The 22,019-nt window shown below is 39.5% G+C and overlaps 1 protein-coding gene across 8 annotated transcripts in view; it reads left to right on the forward strand.

The window, feature by feature from the left end:
- The first annotated feature begins 610 nt into the window (after nucleotides 1-610).
- The window catches only part of vav2 (vav guanine nucleotide exchange factor 2), a 254,659-nt gene continuing 233,250 nt past the window's right edge, over nucleotides 611-22,019 (forward strand). For 4 of the 8 annotated variants that reach the window (XM_011481996.3, XM_011481993.3, XM_011481995.3 and 1 more), the window contains exon 1: nucleotides 612-1,801. In XM_011481996.3, coding sequence (XP_011480298.1) covers nucleotides 1,472-1,801 — 330 coding nt within the window. In that variant the 5' untranslated portion in view covers nucleotides 612-1,471. Of the gene's footprint in view, nucleotides 1,802-22,019 lie in introns of all 8 variants that reach the window. The other 4 variants (XM_011481992.3, XM_020707823.2, XM_011481994.3 and 1 more) reach the window with 2 other exon arrangements.

Genomic DNA, 22,019 nt, shown 5'->3' on the forward strand with positions numbered 1-22,019 from the left:
ATAAATTAGAAAAACAAAATTTTGTAACTTTTTCCTATGTTTAATATTTTGTTTTTCCCTACAGTATGACACAAACCACCAGGTTTGCTGAAGAGTTCATGTAGTTATTTTCAAAGCTAAATCTTAGTATCAATGTCTATAGGTATAAATGTTTATACTTGATGCCTTTATTTAAGAGACACTATTTTGCTGTTCCTAGAATAATTTGCAAATGTAATAAAAAATAATAAAAACAGTTCATCGTAATTGAGTAATTGTAGTTTTTTACATAAAAATATACTCAATTAAATTTAATAAGCATAGTGAAGTTAAATTACTATCAAGAGTACTTTATACAAATATGTACTTCTTGTAACTTCTTATTTATTTCCACTGAAGACTGATTGTTACATTTGTTTTCTATATTTTAGTTAAAGGCTTTGTTTATCTCACAAGCCTTTATAATTTAATATGTCTTAGATATTTTGGTGACCGGTGTGAGCTCAAACCCCACAAAAAAAGAATTATGATCCAAATAAAACAAAACAAACCAAAACAAACGCAGGGAGCCTGCTGAATGCCTTTCAGCCAATAGAGGGCGCTACCCCGATGCTCAATTGTCCAGCTCCAACCCAAACTACTCCCTGAAACTCCCATTTCTTGGAGCGAATGTGGACACTTTAGTAAAGTGCAGACACGCTGTTCGATTTGTAACTACGTGGGAGAGAACCGGCAGCTCCACAGCTCCTCAGTCGGGTCCGAACCTGAAGCGTGGATGAGTAAAATACGGACAGAGCGGGATTTGGACCGCGGAACATCTCCGTGCACAAGGGAACCTCGGAGCCAGAAGGAGAACGGAAGAGGGGGGAAACCCTCACAACAGCCCCGCTCCGTGCAGCCGCGTGCGCACAGGCGCGAGGCAAAGTAGCGTTGACGTGACGTTCAGCGGGACAAACGCGGACTCCTGTGGTCTCCTGAACCCCTTACCGAAGCCTAGGCGCCACACCGGAGCGTGTGTTTTGTTTTTTTAAATAAAGAAAGGACACACGGTATCGTGAGAGTGCTCTTCAGTTTAGCGTTCTTAATTCAAAATTTTCCTCTCGGAATTAACTGGAACTTGTCGTTTTGCGTAGACGAAACTTGACATGCAAATTGTGTAGGAGACTCTTGGCTTTGTTCAGCTCCTAACAAGTCTTGGACCGTTTTTTCTCCTCACTAGTACTGACTGTTGTTTGATGTGAGTAGAGAAGTCGACATTGTTTTAAGGAAGAAAAAAAACCCTGCTTCCAGCTGTTTGCATGATTTGTCTCCATCCAGTCGTCGTTGATAGAATTTGCTGGAAAAAAGTTTTGAGAATGAAGAGAAGAAAAACGCTGCTTTAGAGCGGAGTCGTGTCTTTGCCGCGAGCACAGCAGAGCTGAACATGCGCGCGCAGAGGGCTCACCGCAGCTGTTAACACGCAAAGTTGGGAACTTTGCGGCGCAGATAGTGAATGATCAAGACTTCCGGTGAGACACCGAGCGTCGTTCCTGCTGGTGCGCCCTGCCTGACCCGCTGCTTTCCAGAGACTCGGGTTTGCCTTCGAGGAGATCCAGCCCCCCCTCTCCCCGGAGCAGAGATGGAGGAGTGGAGGCAGTGCGGGCGGTGGTTGATAGACTGCAAGGTGCTGCCCCCCAACCACCGGGTCGTGTGGCCCTCAGCGGCCGTCTTCGACTTGGCACAGGCTCTGAGAGACGGGGTGCTTCTGTGCCAGATGTTGCACAACCTCTCTCCCGGGTCAGTGGACCTGAAGGAGATCAATTTCAGACCCCAGATGTCACAGGTGAGTTGGAGCTCAGAAATGATCATCCCCAGCCAGGCGCATGGCTTGTTCTACCTGCACCTCTCAGTCACACCTCACTGCTTCATTCTGATTCTATTTATTTACAGTTTTTGGGGGACATTTCTTTGGACAGCTTGAGCTTTCCCCCAAAACTCTAATTTAAGAAAGGTGTGGACCTGGTTTAGACTCCTGTAGGTAAAAGAAGAGGAGAAAGGAGGTGTTTTCTGAAACCTCAGAGCGGATGGTTACCTTTTTCTCCTTATTATTTCTCATTTTGAATGTCTTACCTGATGCTATGTTCACAGCGGGCAGTGCATATTTAGCATATGGACAAGCAGGGAGAGGCCTCTTCATCTTTTTCGTTTGCTACTGTTTACTAGTGCACATCCACCACCTACAGTTGGTGAGAAACGTTGAAGCGGTGCAAACTGAGCAAATCTTGCTCCAGGCCTTTTCTTTCTTCTAATATATGAGAAACTTTGTGTTAAATAACTCCGCCCAGGTGCAATTATGAATTTCTCCTCCATGATCAATTTTTAAGCGGTTGGCACTTCCATAAATTAAGAGGGACGTTTGACCTGGTTTAACTCTCAACACGCGTTCAGTGGCCACAAGGTGTTATGTAGCCCAAAAACTGACTTAAAAAATGTACGTAGCTATGCGTAAACGCGAGAGTTGTGTATGCGGAAGCCCAAAACACGCATTTGTACGTGTTTACGTAGACCTTTCACTGGAAGTGAACCTCTAAATTGTCATTAGGTCTGAATGTGAGTGTGTGTAGTTGTGTTGACCTGCAACAGTCTGGCAATCTGTTTGTTCTGTGTGTATCCCCGCCTTCACCCACCAATAGCTGGGTTGGCTCCAGCATCTCAGTGAGTCCTACAGGGATTCTGTGATTTCTGAAAATGGATGGACGGATGGATTATTAAAAAAACAAACAAAGCCTTTTCCTAAATATGTCTGAATGTATTTCCAAAATATCCATCTTTCCATTTATCTTCTGAACCTGCTTTTTTCCACAAGACCTTACTCAGCCACTGAAGGGCGAAGGCGGGGTACAACCCAGGTAGTTCGCTGGTTCATTGCAGGGCAACATGGAGACAGACAACCACACATGTTTACATTCACATTGAAGGGAATAATTGCAGATACCAATTGACATATGAAGCATGATTTTGAACTGTGGAGTACCTGGAGAAAATCCACATATGCACAATGAAAACAACCCCAAAATGAAAGGTCCCGGCTGGGATTTGGACCAGGGGTTTGAGTCTTGCTAAAAAGCAAACTACTTACCACCACACCACTGTACAGCCTTCTCCCAATGCTAGTCTGCTAGTCTCAATACAGTCCGATAGAATAAACAACTTTTTGAACTTTGCAAATTTATCTTAGAATATACTATTAAACCCTACTCTGGACCGTTTGACATGAATCTGATCCCTTTGCTTATTTCCACTAAAAAAAGTTTCTTTGATTTCTTGATGTACCTTTATATTCTGTATCTCAGTTGATTCTCTACGAGCCTGTCTCCAGATAAGAAGGTGGTCTTCTGGTTCCTGTTTAACAAATGCATAACAAAATGTTTAAAATTGCATTTGCTGCTGTAGCAATGAACTATGTGACCCCGAGAACTGGTTTAGGTCTGCGCTTTGTAGGTTTGTCATTTGAGGTGCAGAACACTTCAGCCAGTTTATATTATTTTTTGTCCTTTGCATTGAAATTTTTCTAAATTCTAATTTTTTGAATAATTATGAGCTGCAGATGAAGATTTTCACTTCTCATCAGTACTTGTAAAATTCTCACTTCCTCTGGCTACTTCAAGTCTTTCATTGATTAGATTTTCAAAAAAGCGGTGTATCATTATCAAAGACAGGATGATTAAAAAAAATGTGAATATAGGAAAATAAAGTGAATTTCTAATAATTGAGTTATGATTGCCTTTTCTGGGAGTTTTAGAAAAGGGTTGAATTCCCATAGAACATAAAACTTGGCAAATGATTTTTGGCAGTATTTACTTCCAGATTCTCTTCATTGCATCAAAGGGAAAACAAACAAAAACATTGCTGGAGAAACACAGATAGCAAGCATCCTGTTATGTAATGAAACTAAGATGATCGAATTAATGTACTTTGTGATTAGATTAGACGTTTGGATCACAGATGCCACTCATCCCAGCTCCCAAGACACCCAATTTTCCACTTCATCTCCCCCATGTTTCCAAAACCAGAATAAGGACGTTCAGGTTTACAGAGGAAGTTGGCTTAAACACACAAGTGCTCTCTGGCTAATGTTTAATTTGATTTTCATTCTCCCTGAAGTCTTAAAGTGCTGCTGGCCCTCCCTTGGTGTCTGGAAGCTTGGTGAGTTGATCCAAGTTGCCAGTTTTGAGAGAATTATTTTGGTTGTGGAGGCCTCAACAGCGACTGTACAAGGTTTTTGGTCTCCAACAGGACATTAGACTGATATTCTTGGCACAGCCACAATGTGTGTGTCTCATTTCCCTGTCTGCCTCACACTTCTTAGATATATCCCCTTTAATTATAGCAATAAGTGAGATCACATATGAATAAGAAATAATCCTTATGTTAAGCTTCTTGATGTTTTAAGTTTATTGTAGCTTGAACTTGATTGACATCTGGTGTTGTCATGCAGATTAACACAAAATGAGAATTGTGTTTAATTATGTCATGCAGCCGTCACTGACTGCAAGGACCATATTGTTTTTGCAATTCTTCTTTCTTACTGCGCCTTTGAACAAAAGTGTCAACCCTGCCGCATGCTCAAAAACTCACCAAAATTTGCATGCACCTGGTACCTGGTGAAAATGAAATTTGGGCATTAGTGAATGACACTCCCCCAAAAATGATGATATCACAGCAGGCAAAGATGTCATATAAAAGGACTGGGTCCACAATAAAACATTTCAAATTTCACTAATGAAACCAAAACACGTGTCGGTGAAATCCAAAGGACGTTTTGAAGTGATTATGGAATGAATGGCCACAGGATCTACTGCTTGGTGACCATTTGGAGGCAAAGTGTGAAATTTGACTGTTTTCCCACTTTTGGACAATATGGTAAAAACAAGCTTTTTTTTTTAAAGCGATCTTCACAAAAATTCACACCACCTTCTCAAGTCTACAACCATGACTGAAGTTTAGTTGACCTCTGACGTCAGGAAGAGTGCCATCTTCACTTAAACCAGTACCAGCTATAAATTTTTAACTCCTAGATTTAGATCTGTTGCCTCCTAACTCCTTGACTCTCATTAGGAAGCTACTTGGGGGAAAAAAATGTTGGAATTAGAAGTTATAGATTTTGAACGGCATTAGTGTGGCAAGTTTACAAAAGTGGCAATTCCCTGTTGCCCGCAATTTTTTTTAACTATAATATTGTGGACATTTAATGTATGAATCATTAGCTCAAGCTGAATGAAACAACATGATGTACAATATGAATATATTAAATAAACATAAAGTTTTTGTCCATCAATTTGATAATGGCAGCTCTTACCAGGGTCAAAAAGTGTTAAATCAATTTTGTGTTACAGTTTTGCTTCAGTCCATATGGATTTATTTTGGTTTGATGTGTTTACTTTAGCTGGGTTTATGCAAAACTATTCTTTTTTTCGTTTTTAGCAACACTTTATCGATCTGTTTTGTTGGTGTTGTTGTTCTGTTTTCACTTTAACTTAGTTGGTTTTCATTTGACCCTTACATGTGAATTTCTGGTACTTTGATGTTCATTTGTTCATGCAGGACGTGACGGGGTTTGCACCCACAAGAGCTATAGATGCAAAACTAGGCCAAACCATATAACCCTCCACCGCAGTCCTTCATAGATGCTATTATCAGTTTGTGGTGGTTTCCTGCTTTTTAATTTTTTTTATTAATAAATATGGGGGTTAAACAAATCCTCTCTTAAAACACGTTCCAGACAAATCATAACGTGGTGTTTTCTTTCCATTTTTTTACAGATCAGTCAGGATTATGTAATTTCAGATTTGGATTGGAAATGGCTGATCTAAGTAAGATCCTGAAAACCAGCATTGTTGTAGAACCAACAGAGCAGGAAGCACATTTACTTACATATCGGCAGGCCACATGAAGTTCGTGTTCAACTTCTATTTTAAAACAATTTGAAACACTATATATAATAATTTAACATGCTTTGCCACACGATATATATATATTTATATATATATATATATATATATACACATACATAAAATCAAAAACATACCTAATATAATGACATACTTTTTATAATATAAAAAAGGCTTCCTCACTTCAAATAACCATTACAGTGGAAATAAAAATGCACAATGTTTTATTTTAATTAATTTTACTTTGTATGTCGAATAATTTGTCGTGCTCGTAGCCCCTTATTTTTATTTTAATGTTCTGTACTTATCTTTGATAAACAACACTTTAGACACATGCTCCACGTGTGTACTGCTAGAATACAAACCTATAGAAACTATAGCGGTGCTAGACGTCTCACTTGGACAGTTAAGTGCTGCACACCTCTCTGCTAGAGTATGGTGTATTTTACCGAGGTGTTTGGACAGGTTACTGCTGTTACCACTCTTACAAGCCATGTTTTTATTACATGTAAGAACACGCGCAGTGTGTGTAGGCCATCTATTTTAGAAAAATACAGCACCACTGGACCTTTTTGCTCGTGGTCGTGCTGCCATACGCGTGCGTTTGCTGTCACTTCTCTGTGGAGGAATATGAGAGCGCGTGAGCAGCCCCACCTCTCCCCACTGGAGTAGCAAAGGAAAAGCAGTGTCAAAAGGAGGGAGAATGGCTTGTCTTTTTATCCCTCATCCAAATAAAGTAGTGCACGGCGTGTCTACGCGTTGTCACGCCCCATTGCCACACCGTTAACAATACAATTGAGGCCTGAAACTTATTGGTCCAGTAAAAATTGATGACTTGGTACCAGTGCTGCATCCCTACTAGCAACACTTGCCCAGAATCCAGTGTGATATTTTGTTTTGTACTTAGTTAAATAAATTCCAGTGTTATGCAGAATTCTTCCTGCCTGCCAAAATGTGCTTTTAGGAGGTGCACTAATAGTCAAACAAATTATTTAGTTAAAAACAACGGTGTAACTTCCGTTTACGTTGGAGATTGTAATGTATTAGTCCATTATTCTATATCTTTGTAGACCTATAGAAAGGTTGTTGGTGAGATGTAGGATTTCATGGTGGGGCTTAACCCCTCCTTGTTTCTATGTGGACCATGATGTATGCAGATGACATAAGCCTCGTTTCCACTGAGCGGTCTGGTCTGGTATTTCGAGCGTTTCCTTTGTAAAATGGAATGGCGCATGTAGGTCCATTGAAAAATGGAACGGAACGGAAAGTGATGACAACATTAGAAAGCCCACGTGACACGTAACACACGTGACTCTTTTGCCGACTCAGGATGCAATCCTCTTTACTGCGGTATTCATCTTAGCCGCCCCAATTTTCTTTAAAACAACAATAAATTCCTGTTATACATGATTTACCAGAAGTAAAGCAATAAAAAGACGAGCTGCTTGATGACCTCCATTGTTGTTGCTTTTCTAGTTCTCGTACTACAATCACACGCCTACGGGCCAACGCCATGCATGCGCTTTTAAAAAAAAAACGCTCAGTGGAAGCAAATCTTAACTGAGTGGAAATGCTCACCAGAATTAACTGGACCGTACCGAACCACTCCTTACCAAACCGGACCGTACCGCTTAGTGGAAACGAGACTATAATGATCTGTAGTGAGAGTGAGAGAGGAGGTGGAGGTTTTCTCTGGAAAGGGGAGGATTGAAGGTCAGTTGCAGCAAGATCTGTGTGTAAATGAGAGGAACTCAAGTGGAACAGTAAGGTTACAGGGAGCAGAGGCGAAGAAGGTGGAGAAGGTTAAGTTCTTAGGATCAACAGTTCAGAACAACAGAGTAAATAATAAATGGTATATACTTTAGAAAGTCCTTTCTATTTTGATTACGACCTAAAACGCTTTACGCTCACAGGTCTCATGCACTTTTTCACACGCTAATGGTGTTGGAGCTGTCATCCAAGGCGTTAACCAAATCACCATTGTTGTGGTTTAGTTTCTTGCCTTACAACACTTCAACACACGGCAGGCAAAGCAGTAACTGAAACTGCAACCTTATGGTCAAAGTTTGATCGATCGCTCTACATCTGCGCCACAGCAGCACCCCAATGTGTAGAGAAGTGAAGAAGCATGTGCAAGCAGGTTGAAACGAGTGGGAGAAGGTTTTAGGAGTGATTTGTATCAAGAGTGTCTGCAGGAACGAAAGGAAAGGTGTAGAAGACTGGTGAAAGCAGCCATGTTGTTCGTTTAGAGACTCTGAGAGAGACAGGAGGCGGAGCTGGGGGTAGCAGACAGGAAGATGTTGAGGTTCTCTTTGGGAGGGAAGAGGATGGATAGGATCAGGAATCAATCCATCAGAGTAACAGCTATTGGTAGATGTTTCAAAGATAAATGCAGGGAAGCAGATTCCAGTGGTTTGGACACATTGAGAGGAGGGACAGTGGTGATTTTGGTAAAAGGATGCTGAGGTTGAAGCTAGAAGGGAAGAGGCCCACAAAAGGAGCAGCCGAAAACAGAAAATATTCAGAGTTTATGTATTTTGTATTTGTTGTCACAATATCTTGTGTCAGTGTGTTACGGGTTTAGTTTATTAGCTTTTGTGTTTTTGTTCTCTTTTTTGTTCGGTCATATTTTGAGTTCATTTCCTGTTTGATTTTGTAGGGTTTCCTGTTTTGTGTTGTATTCCAGTTTTACTTTTGGTCCCCATCTGCCCTCATCGTTGTCACCTGTGTCTCGTTTGTCTGTATGTATTTAAGTCCCGTCTTTCTCATCCTCCTGTGCTGGTCCATAGTCTTAGGTCTCCCCAGTTTCTGTGTATTTCAAGTGTTTCATGTTTTCTAGTTTGCCTTGCCTGCTTAAGCAGTGGTTTTTGGTTTTTAGTCTGTTTACTTTCTTAAAGATCTTGTTCACCTGGAACTCCTGCCTCCTCTGTGCATCTGGGTACTCCCTTAACCCCCCCATTGTGATACATTGTGAAGAATTTTACTGTTGGAGTGCTATTTGACTCACTAAAAATGCTTTCCTGATTTTTGTTTTATTGTAGTTTAAAATGAAAGATCTGCTGGTAGTATCTTATGGTCATCAAGGTCCCTGCAGATAAAAAATTTGGAGGAGGGGTCAATCTGCCTGCTTCTTAGCCAAGATGTAGATCCCTTGTTCCTGAGCAACTGTCACCTGACGTACTAGGCAATAATGAGGTTCAACAACATTTTAACATTTGAAAAGCGGGTCCAACAAAATTTGTAATGGAATAGATGCACAAGGGTCTGTGGTGTGACTCCAGTTTTAAACAGTCCTTCGTTTCAGGTTGTAAATAATACCTTTTCACATCCAATTTAAATGGCCTTCTTAGCCCTTCAAGACAAAGAGAAAATTGGTTGTTTTTGCATTTTAGAGGTGATTAAGTAGCATGCTAGTCCTTAATTAATTATGTATCTTGTACGTCTTTTTAAAATGACACTTCTAAAATTAAATATATATTTAAAAAAAGGAATTTATACAATAAACAAAGATGTTACCACTTTAGTCCTCATTCTGTTCCCCCTTTTGTTCGGTAGCCTAGATATTATCAGCACCAGAAGCTCCTGACTTCCATGATTACAAAGGGAGAGAGAAATAAGGGACGGGGGGGGTCTTGATGGCATGCTTTGATCCACCCTCTAATTGTGCTCCCGGTCCTTCTGAGTGAATCTGCAGCGAGGGTGGAAACAGTGTCCACAGTGACAAATTGGGTTAAACCAAGTCCTGGCAGCAAAACAGGAGTATGTGATTTATGATAAAGGAAAGGTCAGAGCGCGTGTGTCGGTGTCAGTGGCTTAGCCAAATGAAGAGGAGGTGAAGCAGAGTGATTATGCTATTATCTCTGAACATCATTTTTCTCCCTTCAATGGATGTTCTCAAACAATGATTGATTGTTTCGTGAATTAGTTTGTTCTCTTAGGATGGTTCATTGTTGAGCATTAAGTTACATTGCCATAAAGTATGGGACGTAGGTGTTGTAATTGGTCATAATGCAATGTGACCCATTCCATAATTGTGGCTCTTATGGAAGGAGCACTCGGACCCACAAAAGGGATATGTTCTCATTTTGCAGTCATGCTCTTCAGAGGCTTTTGTGACCAAACCAGCTCACAGCGATGCTCTTAATCGTCATTGATCCCAGCTTGTGCTCCAGTTCCTTTTCTGTTTTGCGTGCATGCATTCTGTAGAGCTCACGGGAAAGTCATGGCAGCAACACTAAAGCCAGTGTGCAGCTTTAAAGCACGACATAAAAGCCTCATTGAAGCTGCAATCAAGATTAGCTGAGATTTGCTGAGTCCACACTATCCAAATTTTTGGAGTCACTCAGACATGGAGCCAGGCCCATGTGTTTTTAAGAGGTCATCAGTCCCAGACAGTGAGTAAACGGCAGCATAACATTAAGAAATCTGAATATAATTATAGTTATTTCCTTTCTCAGGTCCTCTGGAGTACATCCTGTGAAAACAGACCAAAAAAACATTTAAAATAGAAAACTAGAATTAACATTTACCTCCAAAAATTTCAAATGTTGGTTGGAAGGACACCTTAATATTGCAGTAAAAATAAAGAGAGATGTTGCAAAATTTGCACTTAGCAAGGTGTAAGTAGCTTGAGTTTTGAAATATGTTTTTGAAATATGTGAGGCTTTATAATAAAGTAATTTTTTTCAAGGATGAAACTTTTTGTGATTGATTGACAGGGTATACAGCTATTCCAGATGCAGAAAACAATTTGCTGAAAAGAAAATCCAATGAAAAAAATTCTCTGAGACAGCAAAATGTGAAGATTAGAATAGAATAATAGAATAACACTTAATTGATACCACAAAGGGGAAATTACCTTATATATCTCTATTAAAAACTACAATATAGGGAAGGACCACTGTATCTGTTTAAGTAAATGGGAAGTCCTTCAACTCCTATGGGGTCATGTAACCTACCATTTCTAACCTTCCTCTTTGGTGTTGGAATCACATTTGTATGAAATTGTTTACTATCTGAGTGTTTTTAGGTTAGACCAAACACACTGTGAGTCTAAGTTTTAAGTAAACGCCTTTATTTTGAAAAACAGGCTGGCATGGAGAAAATTGCAATAGTCAGGGAAAGTTGGAAGAAGTTTCTTCTTATCGCTGAGTCAAGATATTGGACATACTGTAGCTAAAACATACTCTTCATTAAAAAGAGTTGTTCTTTTGGAAGGCTGCTTTGGTCACAACAATAAGTTTGGAAGAGCTTTTCCTGTTTATTTCTTCAAAATGCGACAAAAATCAGTGCTTTGTGCTGAGCTGAGCTCAGCTAATCAAAGAGACATGACGCAATTTGCAGTTTATGTGGCTGCCACAACACTTGTAATGGCTCCAAAATTACCATGTGTTTTTAGATTGTTCTTTTATTAATTTATTGCCTCTTAAGACTGGAGTTGGCAAAGTATTGAAAGTGAAGAGAAACCAACATGGAGATTTTTTATCGTGTGTTAGCTTGATAAGAGCTGCTGCCGGTAGACTTTAGCATGAGGGTGTTCTGGGATTACGGTGTGAGCACACCGTAAAACAAGTCATAAATCAAAGTGGAGAAGGAAAAGAACTGTGAATATTTATGTTTTCTCTGCGTGTGAACAGGTGCTCTTGCAGTGTGAAACTGACCTTCATTTATATGGTCAAGTAAGCCCCTTATTGTGTTTCTACCATTTATTCATCGTTACCTCAAGGTTGTAAATGGACGTGTAATGAGCCCGGCTGTATGCAGGCGCTCCGGAGCTCCAAGTATCTGAAGTCAGAATGCAGCGCCTCAGGCTGTGTCTGGGAGACAAGAGAAGTCTTTACTCTCTGAAGCCCTCTGAGTGTGTGTGCGCCTGTGGGTTCTCCTGCTTTTTTTTTCCTTCCTCTAACGCCCCCCCCCTTCCTTCAAGTGAGGTTATTGTGAATGCCTTTGGGATGACTCAGGCGGATATACGTGTTGCTGTGCTCCTGTTTCCGTGTGTGTGCGTGCACTTGCTTGTTTTGTTTGGAAACATATGAGGGATGTTACAGTACGTGTGTTCAGACTGAATTAAACGCTGGCCGAGCCTGTTGAGCTCTCCTCAAGCGCCTCTGTACTCCACGGGGCTGCAGGTCCCACACTGACTTCCACTCTCACTAATTGAGCTTCTTTCTTTCCGTTTGTGCGGCTGTCAGCAAAAAACTGATTAGAAATAATTTTAAAATGTGGTTACCTGTTCAAAACAAGATTACTCTAAAATGCTTCTTGTGTCGCAAATAGGGTTAAGTTCATTTGTTTTGGATTGACCTCTTGAATGTATGTGAAGATTTCTTTAAAGGTCTATCCAACCCCCTCTCCCCCCAGTAACACGAGAGCTGCATGCAAAAACCATGGAGACTTCTTCTGTTGAAATAACTTGAACCCCTTAGTAGCTCTTTCAACTTTTATGAATCTAACAAGTAAATGAACCAATGTTTTGAATTTTTCTCTTTTACCATTTTCTTTTTTAAATAATGTGTGGTGCCCTAGCCACAACTGCACCTACAGTTGGTCACAGCTGTCTGTGAGCCAAAAAAAGGCAAATCTTTATGGGCCACACAGGTGGCTCGCACAAAATTTTAAGATCGAAGACTACTTGGTAAGCCCTTAGAGTGAATATTTTCATGCACATTTTCTACAAGTATGCTGCGGGTGACCGGTCATAGTGAACACTACTACAACATGCAAGGGTAGGTAAGGGTGAAGTGGGTGAGACGCAGGGACATCATTAAGATTTTTCATTTTTTTTGGTAGCCCATTAGTGCTGTTAAAGTGATAAGTGCACACTCCTTGCGAGCCCCTTGTGAATCTATTGTGTACCCAAGTGCGCTCTGAACGTGCAGCCTGACTGTTAGAAATTAAGTTATTAGACAGAGTGTAGTTTGTATGAAAACCCTACAGGCATCCCAAAAGCGCGTGCATATCCCCCTCAAACCCCTTGCGCATTTCTGAATTGTCATTAAGGGGCCAATGTGCACACCTTACAAACAACTAAAGTGTGGTGTACGACAGCATCACTTGTACGTCAAAAGTGTGTGCAACTTACATCCTGACAAATACATCACATGCGCATATCATGCGCACGCAAATGGTACGTTCCATTTTCATGACATTTCTTGAGGTGGCCATACAATCCTCAAGGAAACTGTAAAACCCACCAGCACTTCCCTGTATTACCTCCTAAAGTGTATAGTAAGGAACTGTAGGGGGACAACTTTACATAGCTGACCCATCCGAAAGCAGAAATCTTTGTTAGCAAGACTTGGAGGATTAGACCAATTCAACACCCTTTGATGATTGCTTCTCAAAAAAAAGTTTGTCATTTTGACGCTCATTCATCTTCTGCCATTTTATCACTTTTGGGGTCACATGGCTGCTGGAGCCTATCCCGACCACTTGTGGGCGAAGGCAGGGTACACCCTGGACAGTTCGCCAGTCTGTCGCAGGGCCACAATCACACACCCATTCACACTCACACCTAGGGACAATTTTAGAGTTGCCAATTGACCTATGAAGCATGTTTTTGGACAAAAAAACAAATTAAAATCTAAAGGCTGATCTTAATGATTGATCTTATTGATCTTCTTGATGACATGTTAAAGTGCACCACTTATTATTCCCCTTCTTTTATTATATGTTTTAGTATTCAATATAAATGACTTAAAACAAGGAATCTCATATTTTTAAGATATGAAGAGATTTTAAAATTGTCTTAACTAAACAGGAAATATACAGTCAAGTCAGTCAAATATACACACTACAGTATATACAGCTTTGACTAAATGTTCCAAACAGGTTTTATGTTCGGGTAACTGTTCTTGTGCACTAAATGTGGCCTAGCTTGAAATGTACCTTCGGAAACAAAAAAAAAGACATAAAAGAGGCTTCCTTTTTCAATCCACTCTTCATTCAATGGATGTAATGCTGTTCATGAATGCAGTGCAAAATTATCTCTTCATCTTTGTTTCGTTTGTAATAAAATTCCTGTTCCTCATCTCATTCCTTTGCTTTGTTTGGCTGTACTGCAAGATAAATGGTGGTTTCCAGAGAACTGCAGTGAGAGTTGAAGACTGTCTTGTCTTGATCTATCTCATGATCATGTTCTACCTTACTTCTTTCCTGCAGGTCATGGAAATAACATGAAAGCCCCATATTTGCTTTGCAGCATAGAAAAAATGGACTCCAGTCAAGAAAGGATGTATTTAAAACTGGATGGTAAATCCCAACTGGCAAAGGGAGTGAGGAAGTGGTGACTGAACTGGAAACAAGCAGCCCCTGCCTCCTCCCTAAGGGGTTATTTAATCTCAGCTTTAGGGCTACAGTTGACCTATGACCCTGCCCCCTTGCCGGATGCAGGTAATACTGATAATGGACCTCATTAAAGAAACACCCTGGTTTGAACAGCTGGGATAGTGAAACTGAAAGCTAATGGGATTGACAAGAAGGGAAGGGATCTAAGCAAAGAGTGTCAAGTCTTTTATAACGTAATCCTACTCCAAAGGTTACAAAAATCCTTTAAACCTGAACTCTAGTCATTTTCATGGGTTGGGTGTTGACACCTTCCAGAACCAGCTTATAGGCGGTGTGTCATATGTTGAAGGGATTTAAAAAAAAAAAAAAAGTTTTTGTTTATGGTGACAAATACTTTTTTAATTTTCTTTAGTTTACTGTTCCTTTTTTAATAGTAGGTTAGGGTCAGCTGGTATCGCCGTTATTTCAACAGACTTTGTGTTTGTGCTTTTTATTACACAGCCTACATTATTTTCATGGGGATATAAATTCAGTTTAAAATCCCTATGTTGGCTTTATTGTTGAAATAAATTTAATAAAGAATTACTTAATATTAAAATGTATTTATTTGTAATATCTTAACTGTTATTTGTAATTAATTGCCAGGCTCTTCATTTCTGATCAATTTAGTAGTCTTGTTAAAAAAGGTGCTTTTACACTTGGGTCAAACGTGTGTTAAAATGCATTTATTAATATTCATATACAAAAACATTTTTATGGAATTTGCCATTATATCAATAAAAGCTTCATCTTAAAGTTTTTCGCCTTGAAAATGGAGTTTCATCCTTATTTTCAGGCCCTTATGAACAAAAACTAAAGGTAATGCATATTAATCATGTAGGTTTGCAGCTTTAGTGAAGACAGAACCATGAATCACTGTTTTAGTGAAACTACATGTTCAGGTAATTGCAACATATCTTATGAGTTTAATGATGATGGCTTGTTTAGGGCTCCTTCTGGAAGATTTATTTATTTTTTGTTTCATAAAAATTACTTTAAACTTCACACATTCTCTTTAGAGCACTCTATTGTTCCTGGTTCTAGAGATTATGTTCAGTTAAGAACTCTGCAGTTAGCCACAAGTGCTTGTTTCAAAATGATTTCAGAAACTTCTCTATGTGTCTTTATATATTTCATATTTCAACAACTAATTTGTTAGACACAGTATTGTGTTTTAGTGAATTGGACTTGAGCCCAAAGCAGCTGACTACTATTCTGCAATTTATTTATCGTGTTTATGTAAGTGAGACAAAAGCCAATCTTTTTATCTTTATAATCTTTTAAGTGGGATATGATTTATTTTTCAAAGGATATTGAGTTTGTGGGAAAATTTGATCATGAAAACCTAACAACCAAGCATGGCCATGCAGATGAAATTTAATCAATTCCACGCACAAAAAGGTCAGAAATGTCCTATAATCAAGGATGGTTTTTGGAAAGTCGATACATAATCTGAGCCCAAAACATACATGTCTCAATGGGGAAAAACTTGGACTGCTAAGGGCTTGATAGAAATGATAGAACCTGAACATTTGAGTAAAAACCATATTCGATGTTTTAGCACTGACATTCATTTTGCTTTAGTTTTACAAATACAACCTATTACCTGGAAAACGTGATGGGACTCATTACGATAAAGATCCGGATAACATTCAAACTTAAATCCTAAATGCCAGTGAGTCAAACTTTTTCTATTTATATTTAGTCTGGAAAATCTCGTTTTTTAATAGTCCTGGAGCACACTTCAACTAGTTTGGAAGTGTCAGAGTCTACTGCGGACAGTATATTCCTATTGTATCAAAACTAGACCAAAAGAATTGCTGCAGAACCGCTAAATTAACCGTCTATTCTTTTTGAAAGAGTACTGCAGATTTTCCTGCATTTTTTCTCTCTTCTATTTACATTAAGTCCTTTTTTATTGTTATGCCTAAAAAAAATACTCCACAGATCCTTTCATACATTCCTCTTGAGGATTTCTTTTCATTACTTCACACTCGTATTTAGTTTTAGGAATTATTGTAATGTTAACACAGAATTTATTTTTTTACAGTTTTATAGCATGAGTGCTTAAAGCTAGGTCTATGGAACAAAGAACTAGAATGTAATATATATTTAATACTTCTGTAGTCATAAGGGAGATGGCTGGAGGAGATAGGAGTACGTTGATATTCATGGATTCATCATTAACAGCTGAGCACTGGCACAGAGCTCTCAGGGATAGTAGGGAGATGGCGCCCCGTTCAAGGTCGTGTTGTTCAACCGGACGTCTTGCAGGAGGAAGGAAGATTCAACTCTATGAGGATGGAGAAAAGTCTATGTTCACATGACCTAAAAACAGACATTCTTGCCAGTGTCCAGCTGCTTCTTTTTAAGTTGGGAAAATTTGATATAAGCCAGATGAGATTTATTCTCCTAAAGTTAATCCTTGTGTCAGATGGTGCAAGACAAACAGTTTAAGAGTGTTAATGTCTCAGGAGGAATCCCTAAAAAGGTGGATATTTCGCATAAACAGAGTTGACATGATGGAAGCTAATATTATTTGTTTTTGTCTTAAATTACATAAAGGTCAGGTTCCTGCTTTTTATTATGTGCATATCTTTTAGAACCAATGAGGCGTACTACAAACATGAACGGGAAATGTTTAAATTGTGTAAGTGGTAGTAGTTAATATGTCAACTCCCCAAGGAAAAGCAAAGTTGTTTGTGTTTGTCACACATTTTCACTTATTTTACTCAACTGTGTTTTATCTCGGTTTCCCGTGCGGCACAAGGTAGGGAAAGTGCCCAGAGAGAAGGAAAAAGAATACTTCCAGAGTGGTGTTTGTGTTGAAACGGAGGTCCTGGGCTGTTCCTCATGTTCATTAGTAGGACAGCGTCTCGCAGTATTCCATAAGCCCTCGTAAAGTAAATGAATATGAGGTTGTAAAAGTAGGCAACAAGCAGTGTTGCACAACAGGAAGTATGCAAAGCAGCAGTAAATTGGACACGACTCCATAGGAGACAGCGTGCAGCTGAAAATATTCAGATATGGCAGATGATTGCTGATGTGGCAATGATTCATCTTGCTAAAGGAAAATGTGTTTTTATTGAAAAATAGTTTTTAAATTCCCACTTTAATCATATTTTGATCTATTGTTAAAGCATTCACAGTGGTCTTTTAATAATGATTATGCAATTTTTAGCCAAAATAAAAAAAAACCTGTGTTGTTTTCTAGGATATAGTTTGTGCAGAGCGGCAGGAGTTAATTAGAAATTTGCCTCTAAGTTGTGGGCGGAACAGTTGGTGTAAATACGCCCTCCCCTACTTCCTGAGAACTATCTGTTTACACTCTCTCCCACTAGTTTACAGCTCCTCACACCCCAATAGTGGGGCAACAAAAATGGTGAGCAACATTGGTGCTAACCAGGTGTACAGTTTTGAGCCAGGTGTGAGTTTCCTTTTCCGGATGAGGAAAAGGAAGACCTACATGGATCTAGTTGTTTACAAGTGGATATATCAGAATGGAGCGGACCAGGGAGACTGTAGCTTGGTGTAGCAGCTTCTACATTACACTTACAAGCTTTTTCAAACAGCATCAACTCCTGATTCAGAACAATTTTAATAAAGAAATACTCAGAAATGCAATTTTATGCTTAATCTTCTTGATGTATGTTCTTCATCGTTGGAAAATACCACAAAAACATATTCGAAACACCAAAGACTTTAAGGATTAAAATTGTCTATATTTCTACAGCAGATGACGAAATAGACTGGTTTATGAAAGTATTCTCTGATACTTCCCCTTACTAACCTCTAGTATACATTACAGTGGAAGGGGTGGAGGGGTGACCCTCTCTGACTGCCCTCTGCCAGTGCTGTCATTCCACCAGAGACTGTGATCATGGAGCCTTATGGATGCCATCTGATTTGTAAAAAGGCTCCATCTGCATCGTGGTTGTTGGGGGTGATTAAGATGGGCATGCAGTGGAATGGCGCCTAAATCTTTCCGGTGCCAGCTACGGTCTGCTGGGCACCATCGCTCCACGGAGTCACAGAGGGAGGGGAGTGGGGGAGAGGACAGCAGAGGAGGCCACAGTCCTGCATGTCTGCTGCTGCCAGCCAGATGGCTCAATTTCTCTGCGCAGCAGTTCGACCAAGTGTGGAGCACAAAGGATCCTTATCTGTCCATTTAAAAAAAGAGTCCAGCTATTTGGTGATGAATCGGTCATTTTCTCTCCTTCCTCACCAAAACCTAAGTTAGCATCTGAAGGCTGAGGATGCTTGCTGCCTCAGCTGATGTCAGAGCCAACACCCTCCTCTGCTTGATGCTTTAAACTGTTGCCATGATGGTTAGGGAAGTCAATGTCAGATTAGGTTGGAACTAGGAAGAAGCACAGCTTTCAAGTCACAGAACTGCCTCCCACCCTGCATGTTCAAGGACACTTCCAGCTCTACACTTGCACACAAACACAGTGTTTCAGAAAAGGAAGAAAAACAGCATTTAATATATTTCTCCCTTTGCAAAAGCAAACTGATAATGTCCACTCCTTTGACTCTGCGCTTACTGGCAGCTAAAAATAGTTTAAATCTAGCACCAGCCATGGATTGCTTTTTTTTCTTTTTGTAAGCCTGTACCACAAAATCGTCACAAGAAGCACCAATATCCCATTACTGACAAGTATTGATCATATCACATAATTGGCTCAGGGATTGGAAGGGCACAACGGTACGGTTGCAGTGTGGAAGTCAGTCCCATAAAAGGCTGGTGCTTATTGATCCTCTCCATGGGTCTAGTCTCTTGTTAATCATGCAAACAAAGTGGACCAGTGTGTCGTGGGTTACAGAGGGCGGAAGGGATTATTTTCTCCAGTGACCTCGTTAACGTGTAATTTAAATCTATCCCGGCTGGAGGTTTTCCCGCTTTCATAGGGAATTTTTTGTACATACCAATTAATGTTAAAAGTCTAAGGCTGTGTCCAAATGTTCTTACTGTTCCCCGGTTAGTGCACTAAATTTGAAATCTAAGACAAAATTTAAATTTAAAAACTTTCACCATTTTGTTGTGTAGTCCGAACCTACAATACTAATTTTCAATGCACTGAAATTTTTCCAGATGTCTCTGGGAAAAACTAGTGTACATCGATGCAGTCTAGAATGGCGATCATATTGCTTGTTTCATTCGACCAAATGTATCGCATTTTCCACACTATAAGGCGCTTAAAAGTCAAAAAAATAAATTTACAGGACACTTTATTATCCAGAGTGCCTTTGGCTATGCTTTCTGATGTCAAAGCAATTTTAGGAGGCAGACAGCACTCTGTCAAAATGTTAGTCTGCTTTTTTACAAGTTGCAAACCACTTTGGGAGTTGTTGTGAATACGCTAACATGGTCAACGTGTAGTGATGTTGGACCGTGTCTTTTTTGTGTGTTACTTACAAGGTTGGGAGTTAGCGTAGTCACTGTAACGTTTGTGTAAGCAGCATCGGTCTGTTTTTTTACATGTGGCAAACAAGGTTGGGAGTTACAGTTACTGTGAATACGCTAGCATTGCTAATGCTTCTTGACCCTTTGATGCGCAACATATCCACACCCCTTCTAATGCGCAACATGGGTCTAAAATGACCCGCATTCATTTTCTATGTAATCTTATGATGGCTGAGTTTTTATTTTGTTGTATCTTTTAAGATATATATTTTTTACTTTTTAATATTCTAGGTATTCATTACAAATTTTTTTTTTAATTAAACCAGAATATTATTTACATTTTTCCTTTCATGGATAACAATGGTTTTTACAACAAATTTACATACACGGATCAAAAACGACCCAATCATTCAAGTGTGATTTTAATCAAATTACTTAATATTATAATAGTAACATTTGTTTTGAATTAATAATTTTGCAATTTGTTGGGGCCAAACATTTATTTCTTTAATTGAAACACGGTTATTTTCATTTTGTAATACATACCTCTGATAGCATTACATGTCTAACAATCTGAACTGTATTACTATCTTAACAACTTTAAACTGGTGTGGCACATCTGTTTAACCAATTGCGACCTTCGTGTTTGCATGCTCACAAACTAGAATGTGACATTTGTGCTCTGCACACAGATCTGGTGCAGAGAGAACACCAGCTTTTGACTTTTCTGTCTTAGGAAACTTGGCAGATCGCACACCTCTTCCTCTTCTTTTGGCCCTCCTGTCTGATGCTCTCTTCAGGCTGGATGGTGGCTCTGTTTGTTTTTGAAACCCACATTTTCCAATTGCCTGAAAATAATAAAAATAATAATTCAATTCAATTCAATTTTATTTGTACAGCCCAAAATCACAACAACAGTCGTCTCGATGGGCTTCGAAGTAAAACATGAACTCAAAAGGATCACGAATACAAAGAGTTCAATAGGAAAATACTAAAAATGAACTAACAAACTGACTAAGCTATACTGGCATCCCTGCCCTTAGACCCCCCTAATAATGGATTGGATTTATCTCCACTTTTCCAGACGCTCAAAGTTCTTACAGTGTGTCCATTATTGATTCACTCTCCATTCATGTAACTACTGTTGTAGCCACAGCTGCCCTGGGACAGACTGACATAGATGTAGCTGCCATTTCGCGCCTACGGTGCCTCTGACCATCACCGGGACATTCATGCACATTCACACACCAGTGGAGCCACACTGGAGGCAGGGAGGGAGAAGTGTCTTGCCCAAGGACGCAACGAGTTGACTGGGGGGGAGCCGGGATCGAAGGGCCGATCCTCCAATCATTGGCTGACTTGCTCAACCACCTGAGCTACTGCCGCCCAAACATGCTTTTTGAGGTTGGGATGTGCCCTCAATGCGCCTCTTCATATGTGGCATGACAAGCTCTTTGCCCAGCTACTTGATAAAAAGCCGCCGTGCATTGCTGACACACCCCAAATAGCCAGAGTGTTGTGCATTGAAGACATAGAGGGAGGCAACATCCAGCATGTTGTACCAGAGAACCAAGGGCCCCCTCTGTGTTCTCAGCTGACATGAATAGTTTCTAACCATTAGATCCATTGTGTCCACACCTTAATTTGTTTTGTCATAGTACTGGGTGAATTCTGGTTTCTTCTTCTGACTGTTGTCATCCACTGCTTTGTTATCATGCATGGTGCTCAAAAGGCACAAAAAACAAGATATTTTGAACACATATGGAGGAATAAATGATTAAATGTAAATTATTTCAAAGTTATGTTGTGTAAATACCGAGCCATATGAGAAATAACATAGAAAATGAAAGTGGGTCATTTTGGACCCATGTTGCGCATTAGAGGGGTAGTGATACAAAAACAGTTTTTGTTCCAAAAGTAAAAAATGAAAAAATAAGATAGTAATGTGTGATGGTCTAAAAAAAGTTAATTGAGGAATACTGAATTAAATTGAATTGAATTAAAAGGAATACTGAATTAAATGAAGGATAATATCAATATATTGCAAAGATATCAAAAATATAAACTCAGCCGGGTCACTTTTGACCCATGTTGTGCATCAAAGGGTTAAGGCTAGAGTGACTGAACGCAGTTAATAAAGTTTGATGGATTTATCTCTGATTCTTTAGTCTCGCTCAATGCCCCTAATAGTTTGGTCAATTTTTATAAATCATCCAAGTTATTATCATCAGAACACAGTGGATTCATAAGTAATCTGTAAAAGACACTAGATAGTTCTGCACTAGTCTTTGAGGGGTTAGGGAGTAGAACGGGACATTCAGACATAGCATAACTCTTTTTTTTAAATTAAATATTAACATCAGCCTATCTCAGCTTTAAGA

The sequence above is a fragment of the Oryzias latipes genome, chromosome 12 (assembly GCF_002234675.1).
Source record: "Oryzias latipes chromosome 12, ASM223467v1".
In the NCBI taxonomy this organism is placed as follows: Eukaryota; Metazoa; Chordata; class Actinopteri; order Beloniformes; family Adrianichthyidae; genus Oryzias; species Oryzias latipes.